Source organism: Paralichthys olivaceus, chromosome 14, assembly GCF_024713975.1.
Source record: "Paralichthys olivaceus isolate ysfri-2021 chromosome 14, ASM2471397v2, whole genome shotgun sequence".
Lineage (NCBI taxonomy): Eukaryota > Metazoa > Chordata > Actinopteri > Pleuronectiformes > Paralichthyidae > Paralichthys > Paralichthys olivaceus.
Genome location: NC_091106.1, coordinates 13,232,501 through 13,257,046, shown reverse-complemented (window position 1 = coordinate 13,257,046; position 24,546 = coordinate 13,232,501). Strand labels below are relative to the sequence as shown.

The following is a 24,546-nucleotide window of genomic DNA, read 5'->3' as shown; positions in this document are numbered from 1 at the left end:
ATTTCCCTTGTCTTATTTGCTTTCTTCTGTCTGCTCTTTCCGTTCTCTCGTTCACTATTTTCAGCCTCTCCAAGTCAATATCTCTGCCACTGCAGCCCGTCAACTCCCGTCCTCACACACCTTTACATTAAACCTTCCTCCCCCTCTTTTCTCTCATCATTTCAAAATTTTATCAGTCGCCTGTTACCCATTTGTCTCTTCCCTTAAATTCCCTTCTAGCACAACAGTAAGCTTCACTTTCTCTTCTCTCCCCCCTTTCTTTCTTTTTAACAGTCATTTCTTCCCTGTTTCTCACTGCACAAGTTGTATTTTATTCCACCCCTCAAGCACTTTATTACTTTATTGCTCATTGCCCATTTCAAACATAATATTTGTACTTCATTTATTATTCCTTGGGAGCAGTAATTCACTGCAAGAGTCATTACTTTTCTGCTCTGTAACCCTAAATTAGCACAAGAAGCATATGAACGATCAAGGGGCGTGTACATGGAAATGTTTTGCTTGGTAGAATCACTGCAGAAGTCACTCAGTCAAACTTAAGTCACTCTAATCTAAACTTGAATCAGAGGATTATGAATAATTACGATGAAAATGGTAGTGATATTTATGTAAAGCCCTCATATTTTCCTGATTTCTCTTAAAATGAGCTAATGGATACAGACAGAAAGTCCTCTCACAGTGAAAAGTCTTGTTTCCCGCTGTTCGGTTGAAATAAATAAGATGATTTTCTGAGAGTAGCTCGAAACTGCTTCGGGGTCATGGAAAGTGAAGATGAAAATGGAGAGAACGCTCAAATGAGCTGTTGGTCATGCACCAGAGTCTGCTTAACTAATTAAAAATAAAAGAAGAAGTGTTTGCTCCGAAAATGATAATTTTCAAATAAAATTTTTTAACCAGATTTAGTTTTTTTTCCCAATTATCAATCATTTAAAATTCATAGCTGTTTTCTAAATAACGAGCTCTGGGTTGATGATGAGAAATGACTGCCTGGAAAAATGTGATATTACTCTTCAAAGTGAAGCAGTAAGCGTGTTGCTCTGCTCATTACTGACAAAAATGTCCAATATTCCAGCCGAATACTTGGAGTCAGTGAGTCGTGATGCCGAGAGCGCTGCAGAATTTTATCACATTTTGCAAAAACTAATAACTCGCTGTACCCCATTTCTCCCTCTCCTGCCTTTCACAACAACAACACGCCTCTCCGCTCCCTCCTCTCTTCTCCTCCGACACAGCGCCACCCCGCCCCAAATCCCCCGCAGGTGGCCTGGCCTGGTCACAACACAAAACAGTTAACACGCGAAAACACACTGTGCTGAACACTGGAAATACAAAACAAAAAAATGTGTGTGCATGTTCGTGTGTGTTTTTATGTGTATGTGCCAGTGAGCCAGTTCCTAATGAGTCCTTTACTGGGAGTTCAACTGCTGGTCACTCATCCACTCAAGAAGAATGCAAGTGAATGCATGGTTGTGTAGAAAAAGGCAGGAAAACAAAGCCATGGATTTCATGTTCCATCCTGTTAGTTTTGACCCAAAAATTATGAACGACATTCGCTATTGAGACTTACAGTGAACCAATCAGTGTTGATCTACTAGCATCTTTCTTAAAAAACAACAAGCCAGTTCTTACAAGATGAAATGTAATATCAGCACGTTTCATAATCTGCAACTGCCCGTCATGCAAAACCTTAATTTTCTGTGTCTGTAACCAACCAGACCCCAAAGTTTCCCGGACACCCCCTGCTCCCCTTCCGTATCATTACACTCTCACGCTTTGAGTCTCTTTCCCTGGGCGATGAATAGTTAATGATCTGTGCTGTCACGCCGTATGGCTGCGTAAAAATCACAACCCATGGAGAGAAAGGGACATACACCCACATCCACACACACATATATAGACAGAATCGCTCCTCACAGCTGGTGTTGAGAATGAGATGGCCTTGTGGGGAGTGAAGGTTCTCATGCTGTTTTTCCATTGTCCTGATATGATAACCCCGGTGCACGCCCACATGCACATTCTCTCTCCCTCAGACGCTGCAAGTTCAAAGCCACAGTGATCCATGTGCGAGGAGGTGAGAGGTCATGAATAATGACAACTGAGAAGCAGGGTACTACTGTCAGCGGGGGCTGCCTTTGCGCCAGCTGTGTGTTTTATACATGTCAGGCATTTTTCTGGCACTGCTGCCAGCTCCTGAAAGCTGGAGACACATGAAAGGGCAGGAGGAGAGAGCCAGGGGGCTGCCCGGCGGCATTAGGAGCGGTCAGGTGGCTGCCAGGTGAAGACACTGAGACAATAACAAAGTGTGAGTGTAGGGAGGAGAATATTTACGAGCAATCATGAGGAGGTTTTGGCACAATCGATCGAATGATCTGATCAAAGTAACCATCTGTTGCATAAAGTTTCTCTTTTTGAGATGCTGGAAAGAAGCATTCCCTTTCAACCCTAACCCTAACCCTAACCCAAATTTCAACCCCAGGGTAAAATCCGGAATCCGATATCTGTGCGTCCACACATGCATCTCCTCTGAAGAAAATACGGAGGAACTGCTTAGTCCAGGGCACGTCTGAAAGAAGCTTTAATGTAACTCTACAAGTCTTACCTGAGCAGCTGAATTCGTGTTTCTGCACCTCTGCCACATTGAGTCCTCTGAGCTCAGGAGGGCTGGTGCACTGGGTGAATAGACCAATTGTTGGCCTCTGTCTGAGCCACTGGGCCAACCAGGCCAGATGACAGTCACAGTTGAGATTGTTGGAGTGGAGACGGCTGTTAAAAAAGCAAAAATAAACAAATAAATGAACATGGATGCATTAAAAGATCATCACCTCTTTGTTATCTAAAATACATCCAACTGAAAATAGCATAAATAGCATCTATTCTTTCCAAAACTCATCGCATCCCATCCCTGTGGCGAAACACACTAAATAATACGCTGCATGGATGATTGTAAATGGCACATTCTAAAAAGAAGGAGCGCTAAAGAGGACTTTTCTAAACCCAGACCTCCAAACACAGCATTCCTGGAATGCTGTGTCTGTCCAGAATAACTCTTGCTGTGGTGCGGTGGACCTCTGGTGCACATATGCTAACTTGCAAACCCATGTGCACAGACACATATGTGTGCACACACAGAGAGGCTATATAATGCAACCCCACGGGGAGCGAGGAAGCCCAAAAAGTCACCACAAGAACAGTGGAGTCACGGCCCTGAGCGTTTTAGCTCGGATAATTGTTTTAATTTGTGCGTAATTTCAGATTTAGTAATCACATACGAGGCACAATACACAAAGGCTTCTGGGGCTATTTGTGTCAATCTGGGCAAGTTGTTGTTGTGTGTGCTTTAGATGGGGGAGATAATGGCCCTTGGCAATGCTACAGACCCCTCTGTGGTGCTGTTATGGCTGCCTCCCAGTAATGCATGGAATGACAGAACCTATCTAGTCCCATTCCATCATATGTGAATGCTTCATTGTCTCTTCTGAGCCTGTTTGTGGAATAAAGTTTTATCTTACAGTAAATCTCAACAGAGGTAGAGCATTATCGTGGTGGCACAGGTGGGACTTACAAGGTTCGTAGCTTGGGCATGTGGTTGAAGCTGGAGACTGGGATGCTGCTGATGTTGTTGTTGTTCAGCGTTCTGTGAATAAGAAAAAAAAGAAAATCCCAAACATGTCAACACGTTGTCAGCGCAGGGGGGTGAGAAATATGGTTTTTAAATTTATACATCTAAAAGAGTTTTGTTGCGCCCGTCCTCTTCCGTTCCATCTTATAAATTCAACCCCCCCTCCCTCTCTTTTCTCTCCATCTCTCTTTGTGGTGTCCCACTGGGAATAACACCTCATTCCACACAGATGGGAAGCCCTCACACCTCCCACGCATACGTACAGTCATGCATGCAAATATACACAGACGCATGCACATACACGCACGATCACAAGCGACTTGTAGTTCGAGTGATGTACAACACACACACACACACACGCACACACACACACGCACACACACACGCACTTCTCTCAAACCCTGGGCATCAGCTGCAGAGTGAGAATCAGGTAATTTCAATCAGCCTAATAACCCTTCACCATTTTTCAACCTGCTCCCCCTTTTAACACAACCTGTCCTCCTCCCCCATAAAACCTATGCAGGCAGACGCCATCAACACGCCCCCCCCACCACTGCCTCTTTCACCATTATGACAACCCTATCACTACATCTGCAATCCATCCGTGCTGTGAAAGCAGCCTTTAATGGCATTTTTTTTGTCTTCCCACCCCCTAAAAAGAAATCCCACCACAAACACACATGCACAGCTCCGTCTTTCCCCACAAAAACAACAAGGCTGTCAAAGTGCCTTTGTCACTGTTCATCCACATTGTTTCAGGTGGAGCGTTCCAACAGAAACATGTGATTATGAGTTTTGACAAGGGATGATTAATTAAACGTTTAAAAGCTGCACAGCGTGTTCGTCCAGGGTGGCACGCTCACATGAATGGGAGTCGAGATGGTTGGAGCTCCCTTGTCAGATGGCCCGCCCAGGGCTGGATGGAGTGCAGAGGGAGGTGGTGGGGCGGGTAGGTGGGGTGTTAATGTGATGGAGGGGAATGCGTCTGTCAACTGTGTGGAACAATGAGTTAATGGAGCTTGGTCTCCATGATGCAAGCCCCTTCACGAGGCCCACTGGGGGTATTTTGGCATAATAACCGAGGCCGTACTAATTAAAGGCCTGTACTATGTGTATATATTAGTTGTGGCTATTGGCAGGGCAAAACCATCTCCTCATTTATTTCATTTCTTCATCAAACTTTAATGGAATGATTTACAGTGGGGCTGGATGAATACCATCACTTCAGATACTTACAGCACTTCCAGGCCCCTCAGAGCTCTGAAGGCTCCATCCTCGATGCAGCTGATGTGGTTTTTGTCCAGCTGACTGAAGAGTACACAGAGGGAGAGAGAGGCTTTGTTACACAAGACACATATACAATCTTTCAGTCTCCCCATGGAGTAGTTGTAATCATCGATACTGTGAGTAGTACACTGATGGACTATGGTAAATCGATACTGGTTTAGTCACTGCAGCTCATGTAACCCCCAGAGTAGCACAAGACGACTTTACTGGTTGTTTATCTGCATTTATACACAACATAAATCTGTGAGTGCGTGTGAATGTGCATACACTCTGGTGAGGATGTAAATCACAGTTGCTACGAGACGTCTTAGGGGAGATGCGTGTGTGAGCGGCGAGGTAGGTAATGATACAATCCACTGAACATGCATACACAAACGACTATTGAGGGCTATTAACAGATAAAGAAAAAACATTGTGAACATGCTGGAATTATTCTGAGCGAGTTGTGAATGAACAAGAGCTAAGTGTGATGTGCTTTAAAGGGATAGTTCACCCAAAAAGGAAAATTCACTCATTATCTACTCACCACTATGCCGATGGAGGGGTGGGTGAAGTATTTGAGTCCACAAAACACTTTGTTTCAGGGGTAACCAGCGTTGCAGCCAAATCCAATACAACGTCACCCACCCACCATTGGCATAGTGGTGAGTAGATAATGAGTGAATTATCATTTTTGGGTGAACTATCCCTTTAAGTATCAACTATCACTAATTAATCGATTAGTCATTTCAGAGAAAATCAATCAGCTAAATATTTGATACATCACTCAAAGCCAGAATTCAATTTTTCAGCTTCTCAAGCATTAATATGTTTGCTTTTTCTTAGACTTTACTGGCATTGAATAAAGTATCCAAAGACCCAACATGCTCTTTAAATTCAATCAAGCTTTCACACACTCATCAGTTCTTTCAATGTGCCTGACTCTTTTCATCAACATCCATAAAACTGTGACAGTGTAAAAATAAACAAACTACAACCCAGACACCAAAACTGAATGGGTTCTTTTCTGACCCATACATAATACGTCCTTTCACAAGGTTTTGTGGAAATACGCTCAGTTATCTTGCTTACAAATAAACAAACCAACCAACAAATGGACAGGGCTGAAAATTGACCCTCCTCTGCATGAATCTATTCCTGCTGAAGAGGGTGAGGTACTCACAGGTTTTTAATGTCTGTGGCTCCTCTGAAGGCTTTTCTGGGGATGGACTGGATGAAGTTCTCACTCAGATCTCTGTGGAGACAATAAGCAGACATTAGTTACACAATAACTTATACTTGACAATGTCTTGTTCAGGTTTGGTTGTTTGGAGGTTTTTGGAATCAGTATAAACACATTTCAAAAACTTCACTTTCAGTGTTAAAGCTGTTTTTTCAACCAAAGCTATTGGCAGTTTATTCAGTCACCTCCTTGTTACCACACTCATCGGTGTAGAACAGAAAGCTGAGGGCAGTTGTTTCCCTCTCTAATGTGCACCGAAGCCCTGAGGTGTGGTGCAGCATGGGGAGCTCTACTCACAATGGAGCGGTTATTTTATAGTGGCTGCGGGTTATTCAGTGTTCACTCATGCTATAATTTGTTCTCTGTGCCTTGACCACACTGTGGTGAGAGGTGACCAACTCGCTGCCTGCACACGGACCGAACAACCAGGCAGCAGGGCAGCGACCAGCGAAGGGTCCTCACTGATCCTGTGGGGCGGATTCATTAGGACACGGTGGCACAAAGAACATCATCTTTGCGCTGTGTGTGTGTGTGTGTGTGTGTGTGTGTGTGTGTGTGTGTATGTGTGCGTGTGTGTGTGTGCGTGTGTGTGTGTGTGTGTGTGTGTGTGTGTGTGTGTCCAGCACTTGGGAGGGTACAAATAAGGCTTTTGAAGGGTGCATGTGTGTGGAAAGTAAGAGCGTGACAGAGCGGAGGGTAAGGGGGACGGAGCATGAGAGAAACACAAGTAGCCATAGTTTTAATTAGCGGAGTCTTTTGTCTGCCATTTAAATGGTGAGCTAACCTCACTGTGAACGGCTCTGTCGCTCCTCTACACACACACAAACACGGAGGGCTCCCACAGCTCAGACGGACGTAAACAGAGTGCTCATGGTCGCCCACAGAGAGGCCAAAGTTCAAAACCAGAAACTATAAAACTACAAAACAGTTTTTTTTTGTATTCTGATGATTATTGCTTTTTTAATATTCATGTACACCACAGCACACAATCCCACAATGCACTCAACAAGTATCCACACTTATAAAACTACATGGGGTAATGTTAAAACAATCTCCCATGACTGCCACAACACATCAAGCTCGCACAGTGTACCCATTGGTTCATCCCTGGAATGAGTATTGCTCATTGTTTCGGTGGGATACAAAAGATGGGAGCAAAAACTCACCACAGCGGTTGTGTTGTGCAATCTGTCTAATGAATGGGTGGTTGAGCCTTTATGGTGCAGCAGAAATTAAAAGCGCTCTGTAGGCCGCGGCAAAATACACCACAATTAAAAATGTAATTTGTGTGTTTGCTTTTTTGTTGCCTTATTATATTAAATCCAAGACAGCTATTCAACGTTTACCAAAATAAAATATTAAATTTTTCCTACCACAGTCCCAGTGTTTCATGGGAAATGAATGCGTGTGTACAGTGAGTGGATCAAATTGACAGTCTAACTTGTTGGGCCTTGCCCCATCTTTACACTCATGCCATTAGAAGATGGCTGTTTATTTAACGTCACATGACCATAAAATGAGCACGGTCGCAGCTTGGATAAACAACAGCTTTATTCTCAACTCACAAAAATGGAAGTGCAAAAGCGAAGCACGCACATCGCTGGCTTGTCTTCAAAGAGAGCATAAATACTCATCTGATGGCACGCTCTAATTTCATCATCTGTGCTGTGTGACTTTTATTCCCTCGGCAAATCTGTAAAACATCTGCATTCGCCTACAAGTCCGGTAATACAGTTAGCAGGCAATTTAAGCAATTACACAATAATAATCTATCTGTTCTGCCACATTTTGCAGAATCACATTCCAAACTTCAACCAGCTTCCGCCCTACTCACTGGCAGGAATCAGAGCAAAGAGCAGTTGAGCTCCTTCCAGCTCTTTTGTTGCTCTAGTGGCAAAACAGCCTGATAGCAGAGTTGAAAGCTGAGTCAGTCTGGCACCTGGCATATAATGGTGCCTCTTATCAAGGCGGCTGCTCCAAGTGAGAGGAATGCTTTCGCTCTACCTGGCCCTGCACTCTACCTGATGACTAATTAGTCCTCTCACCTTCCTGCACCACACACCACACGACGATGCGTGCCGTAGTGCAGACACACTGTTAATGACTTCTCCCCCTGGACATCTGGAGTGCGGCATGTCTCCTCTGTGCACATCTGAGTGTGTGTGTTCGCTCCGGGGTTACAATAAGAAAAGATAACAGATTGCTGTGCTAGGACAGTGACGCTGGAAAGCCAGAGGCAAGTAGAGAAAGAACAGACAGAAAGATGGAGAGATGGAGAGAGGCTGGAGTGCAAGATGAGGCAAGAAGGCTCTGACAATACCAACACAATGCAATGTGTGTAAGTAGTAAAATCAAAGCTCTAGGGTGGAATCCACACACTAAATCCACCATAATCCCATTAGCACGCTATAACGCGATTGGCTGGAGTGATCTATATGCTCCCACTTATGGTGCTGTTTGATTGGATTAGATGCTAAGGTCCTGGGAGGTCGCTTTATAACTGTAGGTCTGTTCTGGGACAACGGGTATCCCAAAAACGGCACCATGACAACCCCAAATGATGCTATCCATCGTGCCACAAAGTCTGCCTTTCTTCCAATTATATTGGCTTTCTCCTTTTGCCTGATTCTTTCACTCTCCTGTCACATCTAACAGAATAATCACAGTGGTCATGGTTTGGAGTCTGCAGTCTTCTGTGTCCTTTTGAGTATTTATCGTCGGGTTCAACTCCTACGGGAGCCAGAGCAACATTAAATTTAGCAACGTTACATTTCTGCATTTACACATTCTCAAAACGGCAAACAGGACATTTCTGTGGGAGACCATGCTGTATTTTGCATAGTCTGTGGTTGCCCCTTACTGGTATTTTCTATGCTCGGGCCCGGCCGTGCTGGCTCTGAGATGTTTGACATTACTGATTAGTTTGGAAGCAGATTTCCAGGGAAGCGCTGATCCCTCCGAAAACAGACATGATTTTGTGAGAAGAGTCACCGCAAAGAGGGAAATTGGCCACCATGGTCTCCATCGCTAAGTCACGACAGTAAATTTAATGTTACAGCCCTTCAGCGAATCCCCCCCGCAGAGCATTACATTAAAAGCAACCCCAAAACAGTTAAGACAACCAAATTAGCATCGCAAGAAATATTAAGCCATTTAGAGATGGGCAACACAAGAGAATATTCACACAAGTGGGTCTGGACAATCTCCGGAGTTTGCATTTCACATATGAGGTACTCTGACAGAGTGTTTAGGCGAGGGGTGGTGCAGCAGGCAGAGGAAGGACATGGCATATAAATTCTGCTGCAAAAATCACCTTTGTTTAAAGCACATCGACACCAGTGTCTGTCCCTATCACCAAAAGCTCTCGACTCTCTTTTTCAATCAAAAACTGTTTCTCCTCCTCTCTGTTCTTTTCCATCAAATCCTTCTGCCTTTGAGTATCAGGCCAAATACAGTTTCCAAAATGTTGCTTCAGACTTCAGCCAATGTCGGGGTCATCAGGTTGTGAAGCTGGAGAGCAGACAGAAGCAGGAGCACTGGTCATAACCCCCAACTTCACTCCACTCACAGGCCTCTTGTTCAGGGTAAAAGGATTCATGGAAACCTTCAGAGCCATGCACCCTCCACTGCCTCGAGCACTCATTACAGTGCTGTAAAAAACAATCCTGTGGCATGGCTGCAGCCTCCAGCCTCAGTCCAGGCCCCCAGGCATCTCACAGAAGGCTGTATAATGATGTCAGACCTGCAACTTTTTGTGTTTCCTCTTGTCCTGCACGCACCATGTCTACCGGTCTTTTTTCATTACAGGTGTGTGGAGCAATGCCTGAGTGAGCGAGAGTGAGTGTGTTCAAACAACCACGACCTGGTATAGATTTACCCTTAATTCACTACATACCCTGAAGTGGGCAGTTAGTTCATTAACGTAGCCTGGCTCTCTTTGGGTGACGTTGCTCACAGTTCATTCCTATTGTAGCCCTAATGATGAAGAAACACACATGTTTTCAGGTGTGTTTCTCGCTGCATGAACTGCCGCCCCTATACCGCGCTGCAAGCAATCAGGATTTTTAAGGTTTATCTCAAACAAGACCTCAAACAACAGTTCAGTTAGTCAGTGTAAAGCGCTCCGACATCAACTCAGCTACTGATATGCCTGTTTACAAGAATCCCCGCAGAGTCTATATCTGGAATAATGAGCAATGTTATCAGACATAGCTCAAGGCGCCTGGTCTGGAGATTAGCCGTACGCCGAATGTAATGTCTGGTTCCTGTCTGATTCACATCATTAACCACTGATCTCTATCGCAGTGCACTGCACTAATACTGTACACAATGGGATGTTAATACCACCAATCAGAAGAAAAAGACAAATCTGTGTAAAGCGATTAGCATATTATATGTATGATAATCACAGCTAAAGAAGTTTCTGGGGAGGCTGCAGTGGCTCAGGGTTGCATGCTCCAAAGTGTGAGAGTATCTTTAATATACGATTTCTACTGCACAAATGAAAACATGCACATGCGAGCACATGCCTCCACACAAACAATTGTGCCTTTCATATCTGAACGATTTCAAAACCCTGTGCCTCCACACTTGGTAGATAACGATGGCTGACAAACAGGATCATAAATCAAACAATTTAATCTGATCTTCTTAAAGGTTTGAGATATGAACACTGTCATTTGAGGTAATATGTGGAAATGTGCACTTTAATTCAATGACTCAACTGAACACCTACTTTACTACTTTCTTTCTTTCTTTCTCTGTCCTTGTTTGTTTGTCTTTTCCAGTCAACTTATGCATCATGTAACTTGAGAGGGACACATTTTTTCACTGTTCAAGTAAGGTAGATCTTTTAATGACAGCTCTGGAAAATACTATTTTAAATGTTTATTTAAAGGTAATGGTCACACAGCTTCGCAGTTAGCCCTACAGTCAAGCTAAGGAAACATTTTTAGCCCTGTTCTATAATGATTAGATTTCATACTGATAAAAGCAGTCTGATCCTGAAAAGAGGTGCCTGTTTGGTGCGTGTATATGTGCCAGTGTAAGAGCAATTATTTTAAGAGTGTGTGTTTGTGTGTGCGTAACTAAAACAGAGTGTTTGTTTTCTTGATTTCTCGACTCGACCGCATGATAAGAAAATGTTTATCCTCGCCTAATGCCCTTAATTTCATTCCACCGTTCAAAAGGGGGAGAAGGAGACAGAGAAAGAGAGCGGCAATGTGTCTGATTACTTACTCATTAAGAGAGTTAATGAGGTGTGTGCGGGCTGTTAAAAGACTGGCAGTGTGCTGCCACTAACTGCTAACTACCTTCTTCCTCCCTGCATGGTTAAGAACCCACAAGACACACACACACACAAACAACCACACACACAAAAAAGGGAGAACAGAGGTGGCTAAAAATGGAAATGCAGCAAGATAAAACAACAAATAAAAGGGCAAAAACAAAGCAGAAAAAGTTATTTAGATTATGTCTAAATCTATATTTTGTCTTAATCTGCAGTAAAATGTATGATTCCTAAACTTAAAACTCTACTTATTCGGTATTTGATTTTGAAATGTCATTTTATTTGTCAGCACTCTGTAATGAATTATTGAAAAACATGACCTGATTCTAGACTTGAATTGAAAAAATAATTTATTTCTGTCAGTGATGAGACACCAGCATACAGGAGCAGGGAGGGGAAGAAGGAAGTTAATGCCACTATGAGCTGACGTGGGTGTAAATGTTAGACCTTTCACCATGGAGGCAGGAAGTAGCTGTTATCCCTTGTTTAAGACCATTTCTGAGCTTTAAAGAAATGGAAAAAAATGTGCTGTTGTTAACATACTGCATTTATGTGAAGACACTTCTTTGGCTGAGTTACAGAGAACAAGACGAAAAGAAAAAAACTGCAGTGTCAGACGGATGAAAAAAGAGGGAAGGTGTTAAGAGCGGGGGATAACAAAAACAGGTGAGAACGAGTATATGGATCGAGGCTGCGGGGCCTTTGGGTGTTTGCCAAAACGCAGATGTATGTGTGTGTGTGTGTGTGTGTGTGTGTGTGTGTGTGTGGCCCAGGGAGTGTGTTTCTGTGTGTGGTCAAGGGTAACTGCGCCTTCCTTCTAAACTACATGCAACCTTTTCTCATCCTTCTTTCTACACACCTTCATTTTGCTTTCTTTCTCGCTAGAATGAATGATAAACAAGCCTCCAGGGCCGTGCCTCGCTTAACTTTCTCCCCAGTTTCGTTACCTCCCTGCAGCAGTCAGTGCAATCTGGACAAGGGAGCCAGACACCACCATCATCATCATCATCATAGTGATTACCATTATCATCTGGAGGTCAAAGCACGGCCTTAAAAATAAAATCCTTCATTCATGTTCACGCAAATTACCATGCACAGACGCACACATGCGAGCTTGCACGGTGTGTAAAGTGTTTCTCGAGTCCCTTTGTGGTGGAGATGAGAGGAGGAGGAGGAGAGAGCTGGATGGAGCTCGGTGGGAGGAGGACTTGATAAGTGGGGAAGGAGAAACTGCTGCTTTTATAAAGGGAGGAATAAACAGGCATGGTTTAGGAAAACACTCACAAAAAAAACCCAGGAGAGGCTCTCATCCGCCGTACGTCTCTCTACGAGGACTAAATATAGACTTTACAAAGAATCCTAATGAAAAACAAACACTGCACTAATACCAAATGCAGCATAATTCAACAGCATCTGTTCTCCTTTGTAGATTCTTTTTCCCTTTTGAAAGCTAATGTCAACAGCAGTCCACCAAAAACTAGTACAAACAGCCGGGGAAAACGCTTGAGTAGAACTGCATGTCACATCACTACAGTCTCTTTCCACCGCGGTATGGTTTTCTCTATTTATTTATGTGGACTTCAGGAAATAAGTCATCAAGCAGCATTATCTCATTTCCAACGGACCCCGCGGACCATTATAGCAGAGCGCCCAGTTATGTATTTAACCCTCTAATGTCCTACGCCTCTGTAGACGCTGACAGAGGAGAACGGAGGCCATGTGGGTGCATCTGGAGAGGGTTTGTGATTTATTCCGATGTTGAAAAACACAGCCAGCGTAACACCCTCTGTCTCTGCCTTTCCGCCCTGCTCTCATAATACACACACATCCCAAACTGTCTCCTGTCGATGGGACCTAAAGGGGATTTTATGGATGGGCTCCACTCTAATCATCTACAGCTCACCGACCAATGAGAAACACACAGTGCTCCCAGACTGGAACACTCAACAACCACCAAGAGAAAACACAATGTCAGGGGAACTTATCAAATCCACATGAGGGCTGACAGACGCAGACACACACACACACACATACAACACGAGAATCAAGACAGAGCTAGTTTAACTGTTGCCCACATCTCTTCTTTCACCATAAATGATTCATGATGTCTGTGTGTATTCGTCGGCTTAAAAATCCCATATGAGCACATACATTTGGCCGTGCTCTTCGCTGCCACCCGTGAAGTAAATGAAAGAGTTAACGTGGCACAGAAAGAAGGAGGGGAGGAAAATCTATCCCGGCTCTCGATTCACCCTAATTTCCCCCTGCCATTATGTGTACTTGTGTTTCTGAGTATGTCCAAGCCTTTCATTGGCAGTCAGGCTGAGTGATGGAGCAGGGCTGAGCGGCATCGATCATGACAAACGCTTACAGGCACTATCAACTGACGGCGATAGCGCCGCTTTGCACGGTGACACAGCCAAGCTCCGTCCATCCATCATGCTGATGCCTGCTGGACAATGGAGGAAAAGTGTGAGGAGACAAGAGAGAGAAAGAAAAGGAGGGAGGGTGAGAGAAAACACACCTCTCAACATGTCCATTACCTATCCCCATATTAGCCAGCAGGCTTCAGAAATAATGATCTCCATCTCTGAGATCAGCCTGGAAATCATTTTGTAGATCGGAGTAATGTTTTATACTGAGCTGGGACAGTAGTAAAAAGGAAGGAGGCATTTAGAAAGAAGACAAAGCCAATCTGGGTGGCTCACACACACAAACACATTGTGTGGTCCCGCTAAACTACTTATAGATGCCTCTTTGTGAACGGCTGTCTACCTAGAAAGTGGAAAACTGATCCTGTGGATCGGATGACAGCTTTTCCTGGAAGCGCTGGTCTGAGGTCAGTGTTATTGAGACGCTGTGATGACAGACCCACCACACCTAACCACAGGCGGCTGATACCAGATCAAAGGACTGTCAGGAAGATGCACACAGTCAGGAGCTATTTCAATCAACACTTAAACTCAGCACACTTCAGGACACTTAATGGAGTCCATGCGCTTCGAAGAGATGCAGAGTGAGGAAAATGCTCCGTGGGAGAAGTGGGAACATAGAGAAAGAGAGATTTGATGAATGGTGACCAAAATGAACCCCTGCATGGATCAGCTTGTTTCCTCCCTCTTCCTCAGGGACTGGTACACAGCCTCCTCTATTGTCAAGACTCACTGTAGTCGAGAGTGAAACCTCCCAGTCATTACGGAAGCCGCCATCACACATGGAAAGTATCAGTGCGAGAGGAGAGGAGAGGAGAGGAGAGGAGAGGAGAGGAGAGGAGAGGAGAGGAGAGGAGAGGAGAGGAGAGGAGAGGAGAGGAGAGAGGAGAGGAGAGGAGAGGAGAGGAGAGGAGAGGAGAGGAGAGGACTGAGCCGGAGGGAAGGTGAGCAGAGTAGCTATGTTCATATTGCGCCTGCTCTCTGTCCAAATCCCTTGGAAATCTAAACTTAAACACTGCCCAGAGGTACCAACTATAATATATACGTTCAAGGACATGTAGTTGAAACTCATTAGAAGGTGGAAAAAAGCATAGTTTCCCCTTCAACTCATTATCTTATATACAATTATTTCTCTTAATTCATAACCAATTTCTCTTATACTTCCTCATTACATGTTTAAATATACAATTTGTTGCTGTTCACTGACTCAAATATAGTATATATGCAGCTTTTTGCAGTGGGGAAAGTAAGGCCACTTTGCACTGAGTGGGAGTTGTAGTTGTCCCTCAGGACAGACGAGAGAGGTGAATTGATGGAACAATAAAGGCTGCAGGCTCTCCTCCGTGTTACCTACGCTGCCTCCCACCTCACCATGATGTATGAGGCAGGTGCATTGTGGCTGACGTCAAGTCTACAACTCACCCTGGGCATGCATCACCTTATCTTTAACAGGACATGCTCACATGCAAACAAGTGAAGCCTCCGAGGCAACATACATCCGGGGCTTTCACTCCCACACACACACACACGCAGGCACGGTTTATCTTGACGTGGAACACAGCAATGTAATCAGCAGCGGGTCAGGCCTCTCATCCCCGTATCTCTGCAAAATACACAGTGTAGGTTACTGGTGGTTTACTACAAGAAGAGCAGCTCTGTCACAAACAGAAGGTAAATTCTGTGACTTGTGCGTCACAGGATACGACAGTCTTGAGGTCTCACAAATTTCACCTGTCGAGAGCACTGGGACATATGATATCGATATACAGCCATGAGCAGGTGATATGATTAATTTAAGTAACTATTTCATTGATTCACTTCCTACAGTAGAAGAATGATAGGACAGTTTGCCTTGAGAGTTTTAGTTCAATCTACAATAAAAACATATTGCTGTTTAAATTTCTCTCTTTTACTAGCTACTTTCATTATTGATTAATGTGCTCAATATTTAATCAATCAACTTATCAATTATTTGTTCTATAAAATAGTAAATATTTCTACTGAGGAGTTAGATGCAGATATTTTGGGGCATTTATGTGATACATTGGTTTGCTGATTGACAAAACTGGAAGTCAGTAAACAATGTGTTATGGAAATGACTTAACTGGATGAAAAGATTACTGAGGCTTTCCGTCAACTTTCCTTTTCAACATCAACAACCTTGTATGCAACAAAAACTTGTATAAGGAAAACAAACAGGCAGATTAACCTGGTTCTTATGGTGTCAACGCTTCATCTCTCTAATTACCATAGCACATAGTTGCATTGTCGACAACTTGAACAACAGCTATGACATGTGGCTACGGCAGCTACGTGTGTATGTGGAGCTGGAGGACTGAGTTCCTCAGAGAACACGGCAACTTATGGTCAGAACATATAGAGTGGATACACACCGCACAAAACAATAGTTCATAGACGAGAACGAAAGAGTTGCTCTTAGATTTGTTAGTCATCCTCCGTGATCAGGAGAATTGAGCTCCTCCATCTGTTCATCGCAGACTCCCTGTTACATGAGCAAAGAGGTAAAGGTTAACCACTGGTCAGCAGGCAGCGTGTGTGTTTGAACAGTTTCCTTCTTGTGACAGGTGTGTGTACATGTCAGGGGTCAGTAAAGGCATTCGTGGAGCTATGAATAAATAACTGCAGGCTCTCTGAGACTATGGAAATCTTCATGAATATTACATGAGGCTGTCAGGAAGGAAAACGGCTATGCTCTCACTCCGGTGTCAGTGCTTACAGACCAACAGAACACACACAGACACACACAGACACACACAGACACACACAGACACACACAGACACACGCACACACACGCACGCACACAAACTTTAAAACTAGGTTTTTATTTGCTTTTTTAAACTTTGGGTTTAAAGGGATGAACCCTAAACTGTGGAATAGAAGAATTATTCCGATGTCTATTTTTTTTTTTTCCTGTTTCACCTTTTTTCAAATTTCCATTGTTGTGATTACAATCTTTTTTATAATTAATCTGGTTGCAACAACTTACATCTTCTCTTATATGATCACTTTTGCATGTTTTCTTAGATGTAATTCTAGTCAATGCTTTTTGACGCTGACTTTTTTGTGGGCTCATTTGACCTTGGCGGCTGCAATTTCAGGGAGAACAAAAGTAAAAGAAAAATGCAATGAATGTGAATCAGAGCCTCTGGGCTTTCATTTCAGCTTTGCTTTCTATCAGTGCTCCTCATTAACTTCACTGCATAAAGAAAGTCATTCCACAAGAGCTAAAAGCCCAATACTGCTCAGATTCATTTTCACTCAGGCAGCAACTGTGTGTGTGTGTATGTGTGTGTGTGTGTACTCCTAATGATGGGATGGGTCCTCAGCCCAAACTAGAGGTGTGAGGCCAGAAAATGCAGAGGTGCTGGTTGCTAGGAGACAAAAGGTACCCAGCTGGAATTATGACTAAGCCTTGAGGGTAGCATTTGTGTGTGTTCCTGTGTGTTTGTGTTTGTGTGTGTGTGTGTGTGTGTGTGTGTGTGTAGCAGGACTGAGCCTGGCAAGGAAAAGGACAATGGAGTTGTTCCCAGCTGTGCTGCAGTGGGTGGGAGACGTCCTGAGAAAAAGAACGTAACAATGGACATCAGTGACTGCTCTGGATGTTTGCTCTGCCCTCGACAATGCTCTGGAACACCCTCATCCTCCCACACTGACAGCCCACATACAATATAGACAGAAGAGTGAAGAGTGAAGCAAAGCATACAACCACAGACAAAGATCAACAATTTCTGCTAATGGTTATAGATGATCTGCTACTGTGACCAACAAGACGTTTACAATTATTTCTTATGGCAGACCTCAACGTGAACAGTTTTTATTGGAACTATTTCTTTGGTAAAAGTAGTTCCAACAAAAATTGTTCACGCTGAGGTCTGTGGAAGATCTCATGTAACCATGACACTGTTTCTGGAAAAACACATCTCTCTTATGTCATTCTCTCAATACTTAGCCTTGAACAAATTCAATTAAATTCAGCTCTTTTAAAACTGGTTTGCAGCACGATTCTAAAAAGTTGAGTGAGTGGAACCAAAACTAATTACAAGGTTTGCATCAAAGTTTATGCCATCAATAAACTTTTATGTTTTGATTCAAGAGTTAGGCTACATCCACACTACTATATGTATGTATCAGTTTGAATCCCATAATTCCATGATCCCTTTTCATCTCCATACTAATGTGCCTGAAAATGCATATCATGTGACATCTCACATACACTGGGCATGCAGTGCCAGTGTGAACAGGAAGCATTTTGTTGTTAGTTGCAGAGAGAGCTAGGCCACAAATGAAATTGCACGAATAATAGCTTCTCTTCTACACATGTAAACAGTTGTGACATTGTAAAATGCAGAATTTAACCACACAGCAGCTGTGAAAAAAGACAACAGGGTCAACAACACTTGTAATTGATTCTCCATGTTTCGTTCTGTGCTGGTCGCTGAGGCTAATCCCAGTTAATTCTGTCTTGAATCAGCAAAGTTTAAATTGTGACCTAAAAAGAGCCAATCAGCAAAACTACATCATTGTTTCCAACATCATCTTTGTTTCTGCCCTTCCAGACTAAAACACAACACCAGAGTTTCTAAACTAAAAACTGGGCTGGCAGCATTGCTGAACTTCTCAGTTTAAACAACTCTAAAAACCTGAGTAGTGTGGATGCCAAGCATACTCGTAGCAGAGATGGTGTGTTTTCAAACGGAAACATAGTAGTGTGGATGTAGTCTGAGGTAACTCCTGCCCCCTCAGTTCATTTGATGTGTGATATTATCCACTTGCATTCCGTTCTAGAGTTCTCAGGTATGGGCTTGATGTGTATTCATTAATGAGTGACCAGCCTGGAGCAGCAGATGTGATCTGCAGTGCTCAGGAGGAAAAGATGAGGCCTGAGAGGACTGAGCATTCAGGGTTAATGAACCCTTACAGAGGTGCAGCTGTAGGCATGGATTATTAACATGGGGGACAAACACACACACACACACACACACACACACACACACACACACACACACTCAGACAGACTTGGGCCAAAGCTTCTCTTTGTCTACCTTCAACTACACTCCATCAATGAAAATAACTGAAGTGTATTTCAACATTATCGTTGTAACTCATCTTGGCAGTGTCTGAAGATAAATATAACCTTGCATGAAGGAAACAGTCTTTCCCTTTTCTAACACATGGAGTCGAACACAATAGAGGTGAAGCACATCTATCATCATCCACGAGCATTAACGTAAAGACTGATTACTCCCCAGGGCTGCGAGTCGTCTGTTTGGAGTAATGAGCGCATACCAGTACAGTTAGCATACTGACGTTAGCCAGATGAGGCCAATACCTTTGGATAAATTACTGAAACAATGACAGCTATGAGGGATATGTGAGAAAACAGTGACTTTTTGTTCTGCATGTGTGAAACAATATTGAGGCCATTTGTACAAACATGCCAGTGTGCTTGCTTGTGTAATTGCGACTCTGACAGCGTGTGTCTTGTGTGTTCTTCAGAGCATTTTCTTGATAGTTTTATTGCTATAAGTTCTGCATGGATGCTGATGCATATCCATGGGCTGAGAGCATGCATATTTGTGGTTGAGTGAATGTGTGTATGTGGTTGTGTGTGTATGTGTATGTATGTTTGAGACTCATAGCACCAGAGGAAGCTGTGTCTCAGAAAGCCGGCCTGGCACCCACTAGAGGAGCCACTGCCAGAGCAGGGGGCATGAAATTAAAACTCACCACCTAGGACAGAGGGAGGTGAGGCGGAGAAAAAGTCAGAGGGAGGTGGAGGAGAAGAGAGGGGTGGTGGACGAGAAACAAAGGATAATAAAGATGCAGAGGGGAGGACAGGACACAATAAAGTCAAATTGGAAACAAAAGAAATCTGCACATTTGCATGGCAGAGTGGAAATATGTTCTGCAGTAATGATGCCTGCTGAGATTCCTCTCTATACCATCTGCATCAAGGGAAAAATATGATCCAACAGAAAAAAACTCTGAAAATCCTACAACTATCAAAAGAAAAAAAAAACACAAGAAGGAGCCGCTGACCCTCAGAACTTCTAACCATACATCATCATATGTGTTGACTGGCTGTGTTGCCAGACATACATTTGGTTTGTGTTTCTTGTGATGGCAATAGATCACCCCACTGGTCTAGACCTAATCAACGACAAGGCAGCTCTGGCACGCACACACTCACTCACACACACGCTGCATGCTGTATGCCTATGTAGGCGTCCTCTCTACCATTTTCAACTCTGACCTCCTGAAAGAACAGGAGGCCCCGAGAGGCTGTGATGGATATGCCAGACAAGCAGTGTGTGTTATAGTGTGTGTGTGTGTGTTAGCGTGTGTAAGTACACACAGTATGCTTACCTGACAGTGCTACATCCTGTAGCTGAACTTTGCCATTTATTTTCTTTGGTGTATTTTACTGCTTAAGTGCAAATCTCCCCCCAGCTACCATGCACACTGGCACAGAGAAGATGTTTACTGAGAAAACAATACACACACACACAACTGTGCAAGCAGGCAGACACACACACACACACACATGCACGCACATGCTGCTGGGAACAGTCTAGCGGATGTCCTCTCTCCGAGGTTCCTATCTCACCCTAGCCATGACCTTTCACCCCGGCACTGTGAGTCAGGCTGGGAGGGCCCAGAGCGTGACCAATCCATTAGACTCCTCTGACAAGGATGAGGATGACATCTGAACCCCCAGAGGCAGGGGAGGGAGGAAGACGCTGAACAGAAGGAGGGCTACTAAAACAAAGTGGGAGTGCATGGGCTGCTGTCCCAAAAACTTTTACAATACGTCTTTCAGAAAATACCTTGTTGCTCAGGTATGTAAATTAAATCTTTGAAGCAAATAGTTACTGTTGATCTCTGCCCTGTGTTTGTGGGTGTGTACTTCCTGAATCATGCACCCTCAGTTTGTTTCTTCTATTGCCTACTACAGGTCGCAGCGATTTTATTAACAAAACTATGTAAGAAAGTAAGCTGAGTCAAATAAATAAGCATAACACAAACATGGAGACGAGGCATGAGTCAGAGTAGAAAAACATCTTTGATTCTTTGTTATTGTTTGAAGAACTAAAGTTGACCTCTCAGAAGTTATTTTACTGCCGGTAAGAAGGTGTGAAATGATAGCCGAGCAATTTAAACACATGCTGGAGCCAAAGTACCTCTGCACGTAAACAAATACAGAAGATGCATTCTGCCACAACAAGATAGCGAGATCGCTTGGAGCTGAAAAGAGAGACCTTGGGAGGATATAAAGGAAGGAACAGGAGTGGCCCTGTGAGGGCATGAGATGGAGGGAAGAAGGAGGATGGGAATCAAACGATGAGCGAGGGAGAGTGACAACCCTGTCTGGAATGCCTTTGTCTGCATAGGCTAATATTTACTCTTGGATTTTGCTTTTTCCCCTTCTCTTATTTGCTGTTGACAGAGAGGAATGAAAAGGCAGATAGCCAGCGGGTTACCTAGTAGCAAGACTTTTGTGCATGTGTGTGTGCATGAGTAAGAGTGTGTGTGTAGCCAGCAGGTTCCCAGGCAGCAGGTGGTGAGCTGATGCAGAGTATGGACAGAGTTTAGGAATCTTGTTTGCTGCTACTCTGCAATTAACCCTGTTTAGAACCACAAACACATGCACCAATATATGTGTGTGAGAGAAGGGACTATGGATGGAGATGTGCAGTGATACCAGGAACCCCTCCCCTCCCCTCCCGAGGAGTCAGGGGTTGCAGCAGCCTGGGTGTCTGCCTGAAGGCCAGTCTCACAGCGGGTCAGTCATAGCGCCGGCACTTTGATGTCTTTGTAGCGAGGCTCCGTGCCTCATGTCCACGCTCATTAACTTTTTCAATGACAGATCAATGTGGGCCTGCAGAAGGCTTCGCTTCCTCAAAATTACAGCCCATTTACCGTCCCGGGTCTGAGTCCGGACTGGCCTTGGTGCAGCTCTGAACGAGCACACAATGCAGCGAGAGACGGGGAGATTATTCGCTCACGATAGCACCCATTAAAAAAGAGCAGCCCCCTCACACTTGCAAGGAGGATATTGCCCACTTAACTCTGGCATCTTGACTTCCTGCAGCTTAGCGCTCGCAGACAGCAGTCACATCTCTTTACATCCTGTAGTTCCTTGTCTAATGATTAGGAGATTACGGCCCCTCTGTCTTTTTTGCACCCTAACGTCAGTCACACAGATGCAGCCAACCAGAGAGCTAAAACCATGAGAGCAGTTTCGACTTGTCTCTCAGCACGACCCGCATTGTCAAGATCGACTTAGCACCTTGAAACCACCTCTTGCCTCTTCTGTGTCTTGTTTTATCTCCCGCTCCATCTCATTTGTTGATTTTTACTGCTCATCCTTGTGTTTTCATGGCCCGCTAGTTTGAGTAAAGAGGGGTGAAGAGATCTCCATTGCAATCTGTCTGGGAGATAAGGATAGTGCTGTTAACAGAGTCTTACGTCTATTTGTCACTTACTCTGTCTATCATTGGGTGCCTGCATTTGCCAATAAAGTATGAATAACATGAATCTTGACTTTTTCTGCAAAATGTCCCATTGAACTAAATATGGAGAACCTCTCAGTGTATCAGTATTTTATGTTTTAGCAAGAAGCCTTACAAGAACTTCACCTAAAGAGTCTTAAAAGGTTATGATCTACATCATGAAAAACTTATTCTAGGAACTTAAACAAGGCTAAAATGGACCAAGGATTACATATTTGAAAGTTGTTGCTGTGGATGCATGTCTTTGGGAGTGTAATAAAGCATCTAACAAAATAACCTTTGTGAATCAGGATGGTGATAAAAGTATTATTATAGTAACTAAGAAGTCAAGAGTTTTCTCAATGTAATAAATCAAATCATCTGAAGGTCTCTGAGGTTTTTGACACAATAGTGACTCTGCATTTAATGAGAAGCACTGAATTCCTTCACATATAGTGCTGCACAGGGAAATCTACAGGTTCATCCCATATGCAATGCCCCCATACACATACATACATTCCACACACACACACACACACACACACACACACACACACACACACACACACACACACACACACACACACATAAATATACCTTCAGTAACTCAAGTGTTTATGTACACAAGAGATGCATAGTTCTCACATGGCACTGAATCATTTACACATGAATCTACAAAAGCGTGCACACACACACACACACAGAGATCATACTCTAAATATTTAAAAAGACTATTCCTCTGTCTGTAATTAAAACCATTGCAGCATTCCAACGCTGTTTCCCCGACCATCACCCCATCAACCCATTTCTCTCTCTCTCTTTTAGTCTTGTCTTCCTTCCTCCATTTTGACCTTTGCTTCAGTTGCCTAGAAATGGGATGTTTGAAAATCTTCCAAAAACAATGAGACTGTGGGAATACTCTGTGCAACAACTGCCCTCTGCTTGACACCCATGAATCCTTCTCTCTTTCTCTCTCTCTCATGAGCACCCCATCACCACCCACTGCCACCTCTCCTCTTCACTCGCAGCTCATCTAGAAAAGACATCAGTTCATTTTACCGTTGGGAGACAAAGTAAAAAGGTCAGATTTTGTCTGGAAGGTATAGGCAGCTGTCCCTCCTGAGGAAAAGGTTGTTGCCTTTCCTCGGAGAAGTAATGATATGTTAGGACAACCCGCAGAGCAAATACAGGAACTGTGAGTCAGCACCGCACACTGTTTGGTTACAAAACTCAGGGGCATCTATCATGCCCGGGCCTGCGGGGATACTAGGGGTAAATCCTCTCCCTGGCCCACTGCTTCCTCCCATTAGAATCTGCCCAAATCCTGCCTTTATCACTGTGTTTGCTCTGCTGAGCTCGCTAATGCTCTCCAGCTTCTCTCACAAGGTAGGTGTTTATATGCAAGTGTGTGTGTGTGTGTGTGTTTGCTTTGGCCTGCACCGTAATGCTTCCCATCCCTTCACCATCAACATGGATGGAATGCAGAGTATAATGCGACAAAGTCCTGAGAGTGGGAACACACACTTTGAGGCTCACAGGACAGACATGTTCCTGGAAAGGAGAGCAACAGTATATTTGTCAGATCTAGTAGCCATAGATGTTGAGTGTACGCATGAGTGTGCGCATGAGTGTGCGCATGAGTGTGTGTATACATGTGTGTGTATATGTGTGTGTGTGGAGTTGTAAACAAGTGCTTCTCATGAAGTGGAGATGGTCTACGGAGAGCTGCTCTCATTTCAAACATCATTTATTTATCAGCCCCCTGTGTGAGACACACACACAGTCACACAGAGTGACTGAAATTCTGCAGTTTATTCCATCACGCACCAGCGATCAACCTCATTCCCTCACCCTTCGCTCCCCCCCCCCCACTCCCCCCCTTCTTCCTGCCTTGAAATCGATGGACTGTTTTGTCACCCAATGTTGGGTTTCGTGCAATATTCATCTGAAGAAAGAAAAAGAGCCCCTCTCACACTCAATGAATTTTCATAAACTCTATTCGGTACTGATTGGTAAATGAAGGACTACGGGCTTGACACACATGCACGTACTGGTGCACGCACACACACATGCACACTAACAACCCCATTATCCAAGCTTCAGGCGAGGGCTTTGTTTTGTACCACTGGAATCTGACAGTGATTTATGGAGAAAGGGAGTCACACTACACCCTGATACACAC

General features: G+C 43.9%; 1 protein-coding gene across 5 annotated transcripts in view; it reads right to left on the bottom strand.

The window, feature by feature from the left end:
* slit1a (slit homolog 1a (Drosophila)) overlaps positions 1–24,546 on the bottom strand; it is an 87,120-nt gene that overhangs the window by 32,338 nt on the left and 30,236 nt on the right. For all 5 annotated transcript variants that reach the window (XM_020095132.2, XM_020095141.2, XM_020095114.2 and 2 more), the window contains exons 5-8: positions 6,069–6,140; positions 4,856–4,927; positions 3,563–3,634; positions 2,600–2,763 (exon numbers count right to left, since the gene is read on the bottom strand). In XM_020095132.2, the coding sequence (XP_019950691.2) occupies positions 2,600–2,763; positions 3,563–3,634; positions 4,856–4,927; positions 6,069–6,140 (380 nt within the window). The remainder of the gene's footprint in view (positions 1–2,599; positions 2,764–3,562; positions 3,635–4,855; positions 4,928–6,068; positions 6,141–24,546) is intronic.